General features: G+C 41.4%; 1 protein-coding gene across 1 annotated transcript in view; it reads right to left on the bottom strand.

Annotated features, from left to right (window-relative positions):
- Positions 1–14,609, bottom strand: part of UNC13A (unc-13 homolog A) — a gene marked incomplete at both ends in the record, with an annotated part of 151,259 nt that overhangs the window by 84,510 nt on the left and 52,140 nt on the right. Inside the window, 5 exons of the mRNA XM_081312539.1 lie at positions 2,944–3,069; positions 4,830–5,040; positions 8,268–8,303; positions 11,386–11,419; positions 12,799–12,872. Coding sequence (XP_081168665.1) covers positions 2,944–3,069; positions 4,830–5,040; positions 8,268–8,303; positions 11,386–11,419; positions 12,799–12,872 — 481 coding nt within the window. The remainder of the gene's footprint in view (positions 1–2,943; positions 3,070–4,829; positions 5,041–8,267; positions 8,304–11,385; positions 11,420–12,798; positions 12,873–14,609) is intronic.

Below are 14,609 nucleotides of genomic sequence, written 5' to 3'. Positions count from 1 at the left end.
CTCGACGTCCTACCACAATTGGGACCCAAATTTCTGTTGCTAAGCAAGACAGATGTTAAGTGAGTCACACCCAGTTTTACAACCTTTTTGCCACAGTTAAGTAAATCATTGCAGTTGTTCAGTGAATCACAAGGTTGTTAAGCGAATCCAGCTTCCCCTGCGTTGACTTTGCTTATCATTAGCCGGCTGGGAAGGTCACAAATAGCGGGATGCTGCAGCTGTCATAAATACATGCCATTTGGTAAGCGCCTAAATTTTGATCCTGTAACCGTGAGGATGTTGCAACGATCATAAGTGTGAGGACGTCAGTCAGTTTTCAGTGCTATTGCAACTTCAAACCGTCACTAAAGAAATGGTTGTAATTCGAGGACGACCTATACCAAAGGGGCATTGATGTGTTTTATGGAAATGCATTATGTTTCTACTTCTGTGATATACCTGCTCTTGTGTGCAAGGCTGAAATAAAATTTTGATTTCATTCTTCCGAATGAACACATACGTACACACACATACATAGACTGTACCTCTTGATCAAATGTATTCATGATGTGTCTAAATGAAGTGGGTGAGGCCTAAGGTATGGGTAGGGAGTGTATCCCTTCAGACAGCCTTGGTAACTCCCATCCACTTAAAAATACAGACCCCTTCATACAGATTACATTTAGCATTTCAAGGAGAAAAGAATCAAACCTATTCTCTGGAATGACACTCATACAAAGTTTGCACTTATCAATGTTGATCTTCTAAAAGTCTGTGGAGATTCTCAATCATCCCGGTCATGGTTGTCCCAAAGGTGATTTTTCAAAAGGTAACTAGACTTCCTTGGTTTTTGTCCTTAAAACCATTTCGCTTCTCATCCAAGAAGCTTTTCCAGTCTTCTAAAGGAAGACTGACGCCTTTTAAGAGGAACTCCGCTCTTCCCCCGCTTGAGCCAGACTTACTCTTCACACATTCTCAAAATATAGAGTAACAAATTACAGAAGAAAGGGATATAAGGATCAGAGAGGGGGCACAGAAAGAACAAAGGGACAGCTCGATTCACTGTAGGGACAGATAGCTTTAAATCCCAGAAGTTACATTACGGCAGACTGACCAGACTGTCTCTGAGCAAGCACAGAGGCTTACGGGAAGCACATGCAGACACGATATGGGACATACCTGGATTAGACCGAAACCACATTTCCGGCATTGGCAATGGGGAAGGGACAAAGGAAGGCAGACTCACAAAAGAATGTGAATGCCCATTTATTCAACTTTTGGCCTGGTAGAGAAAGGGAGTTAGTCTCAATGGTTTGATTGTAATTTTGAAGTCTTAGATGGAGGCAGTGCAGCCAATTGCCTTATGAATTTGAATTTGTTTTTAAATTTCTGGATGTTATCATATGAAGGGATACAGATATAGCTTGCACTATGTTCAATTCCTTTGCGTATTTCCCTCTTCTCTCAGTCAACGGTAAAACACTGCAAGGTAGTTGGGATCAATCACAGGTTAGAAACGGTATAGGGCAATGATGGTGAACCTTTTAGAGACCAAGTGCTCAAACTGCAACCCAAAACCCACTTATGTATCATCAGGTGCCGGGTGGGTGTGGCCCATTGGGTGGGACTAAAAAGTTCAATCAATTCCAACTTTGTGAGATCTTTTTTCTTCCAGTGAGAAGTTGGAATTGATTGAACCTTTTTTTTTGCACACGGCAGCAGAGGCTTAAAGTGAAAAGGTTTTATAAAACCCAGCTGAAGGCCTAGGACTGGGGCGAGGGTGCACGTGCCCACAGAGAGGGCTCTGCGTGCCACCTGTGGCACACGTGCCATAGGTTCACCACCATAGGTATAGGGTCTCCAGCTTGAGCAGGGGGTTGTACTAGAAGACCACCAAGGTCCCTTCCAACTCTGTTCTTCCAATGAAGGTCTAGGAGAACGCCTGTAAACATTCCTGGATGATCACAACTCCTGGCTCAGAATCATGGCTAGTGCCACACTTGAAAACCAGAAAAGCACATTGCCAAGATGGGAACCTCCAATCAGGTTTTCGTAAGGCATGTCAGGTTGGCTCTCTCATCTACAACTAATGAAGTGTAATTGCTAATATATTGTGCCCAAATACACCATATTACGGTTTGTTGCAAAGGCCTTGGTTCCACAATACGCTGAGACAATGGATGTGTTTTTCCTGAACACACTGAATTTACAGGCTTTCCAACTCCATTTTAGCCTGCTGAAACACATTGTGCAAACTCGGTGTACCTGCTGGATTTCAGAAGTCACACAGCAATGGAAAATGGAAGTGATGTTGAAAGGGGAATCCACTCAGATGGATCTTCAGATTCTGGCTTTGCATCTGAAGCTTTGATCAGGCAGGGCAAACTGGTCACGGAAGACAACAGTTTTAGATTAACTCACCAACCCTAGTAAGCAGGCAGTTACCCATGGTTGCTGGGAGCCATAGGAGCTGTAGCCAAGTGGACTGGAGAAGGGGAAAACCTGCACCAGACTGTTTTCCTTTTTAAAACAGATGATACTGCATAAACTCATCTCCTTTAAATCTTCCTTAGCCTTCTTTATGTTACAACTGCCTATTAAGAAAACCTTCCCACAGGAGTTACAATGTGTGTGTGTGTGTGTGTGAGTGTGTGTGTGTGTGTGTGAGAGAGAGAGAGAGAGAGTGTGTGTGTGTGTGTGTGTGTGTGTGTGTACACTCGTGCATGTGTGAATTTCACCGAGAACTAGTTAAAGGAAGTTCAAGCGCTAGCAAAATCTTGATGTCAAATTCAACCTTGTTTGAGAAAAGAAGAAATATTGCAGGGGGAGGAATGGGAACCGGAAAGGAGTCGTAGCAGCCAATGCTGGATAGATGCTAATGGCCTAATCCAGTTTGCAAAAAACCAAGAACCACGTGACTCTGCAAAAGGTACACAGCGGGAAAAAAACAAGAGAAAGACCCACCTATCAGATAGGTCTAGGGAGCGCCTGCTCTCGAGCGAGGGCTGGCGGCTTGTGTGCCTGCTTGACCCGGAAGCAGACTCAGCGTCACTGTGCCCGTTTGCGGCAGAATCTACACTACCAAAGCGTCTGCCAGGGAGGGGAAGAGGAAAAGGGTCAGCGTATAAAATGGCAGAGAGAAAAGAGACCCCCCCACACACACACTCCTGTCCTGGGAATTTGAAACGGAGCAGAAGGAGAGTGCAAAACACAAATTTGCTAGCTACAAACTAAAGAGACGAGGAGGTGGGTTTCTATCTGAGACCTTTTTTTTTTGTTCAGATAGAATATATTATCCAGGCCAACCTCTGCAACTCAGCGCACTCCACTTAGGCTGCATTGTAGCTCTCATCATTCAGAGCCAGTTTGGTAAGAATGGTGTGGAATAATTGGAGTTTGCTTGAAGAATGCTGGCCTAGAACTATTCAAAGGGTAGACCTGGCATTGGGGAAAAGAGAAGGCTGTTCTGAAATACAGAAAACAATATTGAACTGGGATGATTGCAAGTCATTCCAACCCCCCATACCCAGCAACCAACCATGATTTTCTCAAAGAAATAAAATAAATCTATTATCAAAGTTAGCTACCAAGAGAGTGGCCCCTAAAGGCCCCATGATTCGCAAAGGACACGAAAAATCACATGGTCAGCATTGTTAAAAATGCTAGCCTATGATGAATGATTAATGGCCAACGGAAGATTTAGGGAATGGAATGGAGGTGTTATTTATTTATTTATTTATTTAAGCAAATGATTACTCTTAAGGCAAACAGCAATTAGGAGACCGGCTGCTATCCCCTCCTCTGCAGTCAAGGCAACTAATTTTTCTGGAGTGCTATCAGGGTTTCTAGTCCCCAGGCTATGCACCACTCCCCTATTTTATTATGCATCCGAGCCAAGTTTTAAATTCTTCCTCCTCACTTTGTATACCCAAAGGGTCCTTGGCAAGATTCTCCCCATACATTCTAATGTGAATGAGCTAAAACCAAGCTGGAGGAGAAGAAATAGCTAAGGCTATTAAAGCCGATTGCGCTGCAGGGGAAAGGTCTGTTTGTTAACTCAGAATTTGGCTCGGGATCCATTGCAATGTTTCAGCTCTTGGACAATGTCAGTAATGAATGGAGCTGATTATGTTAATTCTTTGGCCCTCGCTCCATTCTAAATATGCCCCCCCAATTCAATAGGAGCTGTCAAAAGGCCTTGAGTGATTGGGGCTATTACCAAGGACAGATAGAAATGGAACTTCTGTACTCTGCTATATACCTCTGAGTAACCAGAGGCAGAGATCAAGAGCAAAGGAACTACTTTTGTATGTTTGTTACAGGCAGTCCTTAACTTACAACCATTTGTTTAGCGATCATTTGAAGTTACAATGTCACTGAAAAAGTGACTTATAATTGGTCCTCACCCTTCTAACCATTGCAGTGTCCCTGTGGTCACCTGATTGTAATTCGGGTACTTGGCAACTGGCAGGCATTTAGGATGATCACCATTTGTAACCTTTCCCACTGGCCTCTGACAAGCAAAGTCAGTAAGATGTCCAACAGGGGGAAATTGCAGGTCATGATCACGTGACGTCTCATTTAAGGGTCGTGGCTAAAAAGGCAGTCATGTGACAACACATTTTCCAGTCACAATTGTGGTTGTAAGTTGCGGACTACCTGTATGAACATATCTTGGGTGTACTGTGTTTGAGACAGAAGGTTGGACTTGATGGTCTGTTGCTTTATGTCTACCATGACATATCATGCTCTTTTCCCATTTTATAACCTTCTAGGGGAAGGACCTTTCCCTACCAGGATGAGAAGTCATAGATATTTTTTCCAACAGTTCCAGGCTGCATCCACTCTACCTGATTGGCCGATGGTTAGAATAGTCCATCTCATAACCCTGCATAGAATCTGTATAGGAATCTCGGGATACTCGCTGTTGATGGCGTATGGGGTACTGGTGGACTGAAGCATTGGGCTGGGAGGTTGTATAGTAAGGGGGTGGGATGCTGTTGCTGGTCTCACTGCGGTAGTCACTGTCCCGGTCATCCACGGTGCTGTCAGGGTCATCATCTGTAAAAAGGGATCCGATACCATGATATAAAATCACAATGGACAAAACGTTCATGATTAGAATGGGATACATGAACATTCTTTACATGCAAGGGACATGGGAGCACAGTAGGTGTACATCTGTGTGTGTTGGCAAGGATCTATATTTAGAAATTTAGAGTGTCCACATGCATAAGTGCCAAAAGGATGCAGTGTTCTGATGCGATGGAGAACAACAGAAAAGGGCCTCAGTTGAAGAACAGGGAAAATGGTGGTTTCCAGAGGACAGGGATATTTGATAACTGAAAAAATGTGGGGAACACAGAAAGCGATAAACAGACAAACAGAGTATGAAGGCATCTCACAAGCGGGTTGAAGAAATTTAGAAACAATATAAGGGCCTCCCCAAGCTGGTACCCATCAGATCTAGTGGATTGTAACTCCCACAATGTTCAGCTTGGATGGGCATTTTGGGAGTTAAGTGCAAACTACAATACATTCAGAGAACATGATCTTGGAGAAAGAAAAGAAAGGAAAGAAAGTCACATGATTGTTTAAAATAGGTGGGTCAGGAAGCTGTTTACAAAGGTCACAGTATAGCATGGATTTCCTTGCCACAGGTGTAAGTAGGATGGAGTGGAGAGAGAAAGAAAGGGCATGGGGAATGTACATTGGGGGTGCAGGTTGGAGGCTGAATGTTTCCTTGGCATGCAACCTACTTCTTCATTCCGTTATTGTTTCTTGACCTTGCTACATCCGTGAGCAAGCCAGAACATGATGCATTGCATAACTATCCATAGTTCCTCTCTACTTTTCCCTCACTGCTGGCTGATTTCTCAGTTTCCTATAAATGATCCTGATCATTCTTCAATGATCCTTCTTTTTAAGATCTAAATCAGGGGTGTCCAACCTTGGCAACTTGAAGACTTATGGACTTCAGCTTGCAGAATTTCCCAGCCAGCATAGCAGTTGAAGTCCACAAGTCTTAAAGTTGCCAAGGTTGGACACCCCTGCTCTAAATCAATAATCCAATTAAAGCTTACATATATTACAAGATGAACCCTTAACTTTTTTTTTTAAAAAAAAGAAAGTTTATGTCAGTGTAGAAAAACTGCCTTCCTTGGCATTTTGGGCAGCCCTTGTGAAAATGTTTTCATTAATTAACTTGCCTCCACTCTCAGTGGTTGCCCTGAGTGATATTATTTTACAGCCAAATTAATTGGCTATAAGATCTGAACGGTCCTTCTGTGCCCTGCGTGATTCCTGATTGGAAGGGATTAGCTTTCAAATTGGTCCAAGGAGAATGAAATGCAAGCTAAAAGTGTGCCAAACTTGCATATTTTTAAAATAAAAAAAATAAGTGCTCTCCCAAAGTAACACCTGTCCCATATGGTCCTTATAGAGAACACAAACTAAGATATCAACTTGGCCATGCTCAGTCAAACAATATACATTGGAATGGAAGTGGACAGGAGCATAACTCTGCCTCAAGAATTAAGTCATCTCTTTTTCAGTCTAAGTGCCATCTCACTGGTTGGAATCACAAATGGACTAAACAAAATTCCTCTCATATTATTTATTTATATTATTTATTATTTATTTATACCCCATCTTTATTATTTTTACAAATAACTCAAGACAGTGGACGTATCCAACATACCTTCTTCCTATTTTTCTCACAACAACAATGCTGTGAGGTGAGTGGCTGAGAGACAGTGACTGGCTTAAGATCACCCAGCTGGCTTTCATGGCTATACCCCACTCCTCAATAAACATGACTGAAAAAAGGCTGAGTTGCCACAACTTAGCTACAAAGGTCCCAAGCTGTTTTAGCTTAGTCTACTGTGAGGTATAATCTCAGCCACCAGCTGACCATATAACACTCTGAGCCTGGTTCCTGAATCAATTCATTTTCTAGGTTCACATTACACAATCAACTATAAGCTTACCAAGCAGACTTAGGTTGCATGACAACCTAAGTCAGAAATAAAAGTAACACTGTGGAGTCCTTAGTGCTCTCTGAGTTTGGCTGTGTGTGCTTGTAGATGTTTCATTACCCAGCTAGGTAACATCATCAGTGCTAGTGAGTGTGGGGTATGTTCCCTGTTTATATATAGAGGTTTGGCTTGCCAGTGTTGGTGTGTATGCTGTTTTCCCCTTGGATATTTCTTGGTTAGAGTAGTTCCTTGATTAGTTAAAAATAACTAATTAATATGTTGTGTAGATGTACCTCCTACATTTTTATCATATGTTATGTGAATATAACTGTATACCTGAAAGAAAGCATTTGACTATGACCCCATATTTTAATAAATTTATCTGAAAAGACATAGTGCTACTTAGCTGGCATTGTCAGAATGACTAAGCATCTACACAAAACACAATGATGTATTTTTGGGTGGAGGCCACAATTAGTTAAGAGGTAGTTCACACAACTATACCCACCCATTTGATGCCTGGCAGTTAATGAATGGTTGGACTGTTCTTCTATTAAAACATTGTGTTAGAGTCTGCGGGAACATTTTATTTGTGGTCATGCCTTGACATTACAAAACATCTCTTAAACAATGAGCAGCCTCAAAATAATGGATGGATACAAGTTAAGGAAAAGTACTGAGTTCATCCAATACAGTTAAAGAGTATATATTTGCATATCAGACAAGACTCAAATTAATATAACAAATGGATCAATGCCATTAATCAATCAATTAACTAATTTGAAAAATGTTGACTAAAGCTAGTTCTGGTTTCTAGGCATCAATAGTTTTTTAGCTACAGACAAGCCTCTGAGGAGGAACAACTCATGTCTACTAATGTCTTCCTAGGATCAGAAAGTCCCCAGTTCATATTTAATCACTGCATTGAATTCACTAAAGAATTTTAGACAGTACTTCTCCAGTTCACTGTCTTTATCTGGAGTCTAGTAAGTAATACCAAAGGCTTCTGGAGGATAGAATTTAAAGTCTCAAGTCAAGAGCCTAAATCTTAAGTGGCATGTGAGGCTATTCTAGCTTTAAAGGTATATACTGTAATTTGAATATCTGCTAACTATGCAAAAAAATTGTTGTCATTATTGATCCAGCTCACTACCTCAAAATACCTGTTTCATCTCTTGACCTCCAGATGAAAAGGTGGGCCATATTAGATTTGACCCATACCTCCTCCCCCTGGAGAGGAAATAATAGGAAAATATTTAAGAATGCCACAGAGTGAAGTGGGAGGGTACAGGATCAGAATCGCATACTTACTTTGTTGATCTCCCCAGCCAAAATAATTCCAGTTGCCTACAAAATAAAAGCCAAGAAGACATGTCCCTTTAAGAGACAGGCCAATTCTAAATACTGTATACTTAGTCATTCTAACCCTAGAGGGAAGAGGAGGTTGTAGGGAAGGGGAGGTATAAATTCTACATCCAGATGCACTTTGGAAGCTAACAAACATATAAAAGCAGGCAGGGACAATCTGCAGTTTGGGGTGGGGTGTTGACCCCCAGTTTTTGCAACCCTTTGAAATTGCACTTTCAAATTCCGACAGCAAATAGCAGAGAACTACAATTCTCAGGAACAGTTTTTGTTTAATGTAGTGAAATTAGCAGATTCAGGAGTATGATTAACTAAATTTAAAAACTTGATTTACCACTAGATTGGGGTGGAATAGAGAAAGAAGTATGCAAGCTTTTAAGATTAATAAATATGGTAAGATTGAAGACTATGATTAACAAAAAAGTTCCCTGCCTCATTCATTTTGGTGGTATCACCTTATCTTTATTTTGTACCTCTTAGCTACATTTTATTTTTTTTTAAAAAAGGACACTGGGATGTGGCCTGCTCTTAATAGACAGGGAAGAGCCTTTCCACATTATTCTTATCTTCTGATCTAGTGTTTCTCAACCTTGGCAACTTTATACTGTGTAAAAATCAAGCCCCAGAATTCCCCAGCCAGCATGGTGGCTTGGGATATTCTGGGAATTGTTTTCCACCCAGTTTAAAGTTGCCAAAGTTAAGAAACAATGTTCTAGTCTTACAGCTATGTTGCTTCTGAACATGGAAGTTCCTGTACCCCAGTATTTCTCAGCCTTGGCAACTTTAAGAGGTACTGGCTGAGAAATTTGGGAATTGAAGTCCACATATCTTAAAGTTGCCAAGATTGAGAAACACTGCCTTAATAGCACCAAGCTCTCCAAAATTATTCCATTCATTTCCCCCCCAAAATGTATTGAAGCTGGGATGGGAAAACATCAGAATTAATGGATCTGTGCATCTGCTTTGTTCTTTAGTAGATTTTAAAATCTGCCAAACATAGACAGATCCAAAAAGGCATATGCAGTACTTCGCATAGCTGAACAGAATATTTTTTAGCATATTTTGAATCTAGGAATTTGCAGCATGTCTACTACATATTCCCAAGCGATATACCAATAGATTCTGACCTATTTCTCACTCACCTCTGTCTTCAACTGTGTGATATTATCTGCCCTCCTAAGAACTCTGGTAAGAAATGCATGCAATGCACAGTTGTAAGAGATGAAGAGCACTAGTAGCTTGAGAAAGCTTTAAAATAAAATAGGGCACACAAATAGAAGAGGAAGCAGAGCATTTTCAGGATTGGCAGTAAAAAGAAATCAAGATGGCTGCTGGAAATTCTAATAGCATTTGTAACCAGCAGTATCTAGAGAGGTGGATTCTGCAAAGTACAAGAACCCTTCTTTTCAATGTGTTCCAAAGGGGTGGGACTCTATCCTAATCTTTGTCTGCTCATCAGAATTTCTCACTCCATATTATTGGAGAGGCAGGCATCCTTAAGATATGCCTGAAAGGAGCATTATTTATAAAAAGGCTACCTGGTTAGCTAACCATTTTAACTAATTATAAAGTAGAGCTATGGAAACTTGTCAAGACGATAACGGTGTGTGCTTCTTTAAAACACACTTTGTTCCCACATGTCTCAGTGATGTCACTGAAAAATCAATTTCCCAGTCTATATAGTGTTTAAAAAGTTCATTTATGAATAATAGGATCCCTGACTGAGTGGATCTGAGTTTATTGCAAGGAAGATGTAACAGAAATGAAATGAAATTACATCCTGTTGGTTTACATCCTATTACATCCTACTTACAAAAAAGTGAAGAAGGAATGAATTGTGGGATTCAGGCATTGAGGAGTAAGATTTTGAGAACAGCTTATTCAGTATTAATAATAGAAGCAAGATGGCTCCTTAGCCTGATCAATAGGGGCTGAGTTTGCATCGGTTTATATATTATGGACAGTACATCTTTCAATAGCTATTAATCATAATATATAATGCAGTCACAATATACAAGAGCAGTTCACTTCTCCTGATTAAAAGCTGAAGATTAGCAAGATTGTTGGGCTTTAGTGACCATGGGCTAGAGACTCTAGAGAACAGATTTCTTGATATTTTGCTGACAACTGTGGCTGGAATCTTTGGATTCTGTGTCCAGTCCTGACAGGTCCAACAAAGAACCAATATGAGTTCTCACTAACTTGCACCAATTTGAAACTAACTCAACTGAAAGCCAATCAGAAGTCAGAACATCTGGCTATATTGCTCTCTGCTCAGATGTGTGTAGTCTGTATAATGGACTACACTGCCTATGAATATACAACCCACAGGTGTCAATGAAAGGAAGTAGGTTCTCTAGATTATGGACACTAAACCCTGAGGTTCAACACTGTCCAACTGGCTGTGAAAACCTGCACCAATCTATTACTAGCAAGATTAATCTGTTTCCACCCTGCCTGTGAGCTTCCCATGAGGGTATCTGGCTATCAACTGTCAGGTGCTTGTTTGATGAGCTATTTACATTTGATCTAGCAGAGTTCTTCTATAGTATAGGTTCATATTGGCTTTCCTTATATTCTTGAGTTGTGTTGTAAGCAGTTCAAAGGTTCAATTAGAAATCTTTTTCTAACTAAGAGAATAGGCTATTTTCCAGGATGGAGTTAAATGGGCTGTTTTTCTTTAAATGGTCTCTGGAAATCCCTTTTACCTTTCAGTCCCCAACATCTGCCTTCTAGCCCATGCACCCATCACCCAACAGATCTCCTTATAAGGGTAGGAAGACATAAGGGAAGAAATGGTATTAGGAAGACACAGAGGGAAGGGATAGGAAGAAAGGATGAAGCTTTCATTGACCAAACTGTAAACAGCTGTCTTGGGCCAAACCCTCATTAATCTTCGAATGAAACATTGGTTTCCAAATACTCCACCCAAAAAAGGAGGGGGGGGGAAATTCATCTTTCTCGGGGAAAATGTGAAGGGAACGTTTCATATGCCAACCCTAATTTGCAGCAGAAATTAGGAAATTTCATACACCCAACCTCCCCAAATCAAAGAAACACTTACAGCACTGTGAGCCGGGGACTGGAAGCGGCTTCTCCTGCTTCTCCCAGGATGAAGAGCAGAAGAAAAAAGCACAAAGATTAGAATCTGTCTGAGAAGCACTGGCATCCTTTTTCTCAAGCCCCTCTGATTTGGGAGCTCCAAAGCAAGAGCTGAAACCAGCGGTACATGGGGGAAAATGGAGAGGAAAATAGTTAAATAAAAAAACACTTCATTTGGAAAGAGAATTTTTGACAATGAGAGCCAAGGCACTTGGTTCCATTTTGGACTTTACCAGGAACAGCACACGTCTGGTGCACAATATGAAGTTGTGCAAAGGCCCTCCTAGCCACAACTTCCACCTGCTCTTTGAGCAGGAGTCATGAATCCAGGAGGATCCCCAGATTGTGCAGGGGATCTGCTTGGGTCAGTGCAGCCAGCCCATGGGCCAGATGTATCATAGTGAAACCGCACCCACCCCATTGCCGGCAATGGCAAAAAAGTCACAATACGTCGCGACACGTCACGCAATGTTGCGAGTTTGACACCCCTGTTCTAGAACCACAGGGCCCTAAAACCCAAAACCACTCAGTGTTGTCAGGGTTCAGCTGAAGCTTATCCAGACCCTCACAGTCTCCACATACTGAGATAGGACATCCACAGCATTTCTTAATTCACCAGGAGCAGAGATAAACAGTTGGGTCCCCATGGCATCACCAAGGGTCTCGTGTCGATGTTAAATAGGAGACAAGAGAGCACCAATCTATGTGGCATCCCATATAAGTAATCCTCAACGTACAACCACAATTGAGACCGGAATTTCTGTTAATAAGTAAGACAATTATTAAGTGAGGCACACCAGATTTTATAACCTTTTTTCCCATGGTTGTTAAGTGAATCACTGCAGTTGTTAAATGAAACACACAGTCATTAAGTGAATCCATTTCCCCCCCCCAGACTTTGCTTATCAGAAGCTGACTGGGAAGGTCATAAATGGCAATCATGTGACACCAGGATGCTGCAACCGTCATAAATACAAGCCAATTGCCAAGCATCTGAATTTTGATCATATGAACCTGGGGATGCAGCAAAGGTCATCAATGTGAGGATCAGCCATAAGTCATTTTTTCCAGTGCTGTTATAACTTTGAACAGTCACTAAATGAATGCTATATGTGGAGGACTACCAGTCGTAGGGGCAGGATCTCTCCCCTCCAATCACCGCCAATTGGAATCAACCCCAGAAAGAGGAGGTAAATGAGCACAACACCCTCAAATCCTGTGAATGCATCCAGAAGGATACCATTTTATGTTGTTATGAGAGCAATCAACTTCAGGCAGAAATTAAAGTGTGATGATTTTTGGAGGCAAAAATAGAACAGCTGATGCACTTTTCAAATTCTCAGAAATACCCATCCACTCATTCACACATACTTACATCATCTTGGTCTCGCATAGCATTCAGCCGCTCTAGCTCCTTGACCCAATACCGTGCCTCTTCTTCAGGAATATCTGCAAGAAGGGGGAAAAAGTGGAAGATTTTTCAGCTTAACAGAGCCCCCTTAGCAAAATCAAGTGGTCTAACTTTTTTTTTAGAGCCACCTATTAGGTCACATTTGTGAGATCACATTTTTAAAATACAGTCCTATTACTGATGTTCATGGGAAGAGGTTAAAAAAAGACAAGATGGCGACAGTGCCTGAGTGAGCAAAGCCACCCTTGACTCTTTTTTTTTTGACCCAGCCTGTTGCAAATGCTCATGAGGAAAAAAAATACCTAATTGGATTTGTATATGTGGAGAATCAGTATCATACTGCCCAACCTTTTACTGCTGGGTATAAGATCAGAAGGTCGGCAGTTTGGCGGGTCGAATCCCGAGTGCCGCGTAACAGAGTGAGCGCCTGTTACTCGTCCCAGCTTCTGCCAACCTAGCAGTTCTAAAGCACGTAAAAATGCAAGTAGAAAAATAGGGACCACTACGGTGGGAAGGTAACAGCATTCCGTGCTCCTTTGGCGTCTAGTCATGCCGGCCACATGACCACGGAGACGCCCTTGGACAAGCGCTGGCTCTTTGGCTTTGAAACGGAGATGAGCACCGGCCCCTAGAGTCAGAAACGACTAGCACGCATGTGCGGGGGAACCTTTACCTTTACCTATAAACACTTTGAATTTGGAGAATGCCCTGTGGGTGTTTTCTAAAATGGCTGCTGATGGGGACAGGCCTATTCCAAAATGGCTGCTAAGCAGAATATCATTAGTTACAAACTGCAGAGTTTTAAGGATGCTGCCTGTTCCCTCTGTTACAATTCCTGCCTTGGTAGGATGTCAGGTCAACCTGTCTCATCCCATCAGGCAGGATGGGCATGTCCTTGTTACACCATCAGCTCTATCCCTGGGCCTGGGGCTCTGATGGGGTAACAAGAACCTGGTTCATGGTTATATTAGTCATTTGGGTGATCTTGCTCAGCTACTGTGTAATTTAACTTTTGTACTGTTTATAATTGTTTTTTATTTTCTTTTAGCTTTGTTCGCTACACAGAATCACTTCTTGAGATGGGCGGCCATATAAATTCGATAAATAAATAAATATCGGTAGTCCTCAACTTACAACCTTTTGTTTAAAGACCATTCAAAGTTACAATGGCACTGATAAGTGTGACTTATGATTGTTTTTACACTTATGATCATAGCAGCATCCACATGGTCACATGATCAAAATTCAGATACTTGGTAACTGGTTCATATATGTGATAGTTACAGTGTCCTGGGATCATGTGATCAACTTTTGTGACTTTTTTCTGATAAGTAAAGTCAAAGAGGAAGCCAGATTCACTTAACAACTGTGTTACTAACTGAACTGCAGTGATTCACTTAATAAAAGTGGCAAAAAGGCTATAAAATAGGGCAAAACCCATTTAAAACTGTCTCGCTTAGCAACAGAAATTTTGGGCTCAATTGTGATTGTAAGTCAAGGACTACCTGTTTAAGTTCAAATACATCCCAACTATAAGCTTTTTCCACTACTATTGCCCAAAACTATAAGCTTTTTCCAAGACTGTTGCCCAAAACACTGCATGGAGACATCCATGTAATTGCACCCACTCATTTTTGCTCTTTTCCAGGCACCTTCATGACTTCCCAACTTATTTTTCTCACAAAATGGGTAGGGCTCATTCTTGAAAATAAAGATTATTCTACAGCATTCCAATTTTTATTTAAAGGTATATTATTTTTTTAAAAGCCAGGAGG

The sequence above is a fragment of the Vipera berus genome (genome assembly GCF_964194415.1).
Source record: "Vipera berus genome assembly, chromosome: 1".
NCBI lineage: Eukaryota > Metazoa > Chordata > Lepidosauria > Squamata > Viperidae > Vipera > Vipera berus.
The sequence above is the reverse complement of the archived record's forward strand: the minus strand, read 5'-3'. Positions and strand labels throughout refer to the sequence as shown.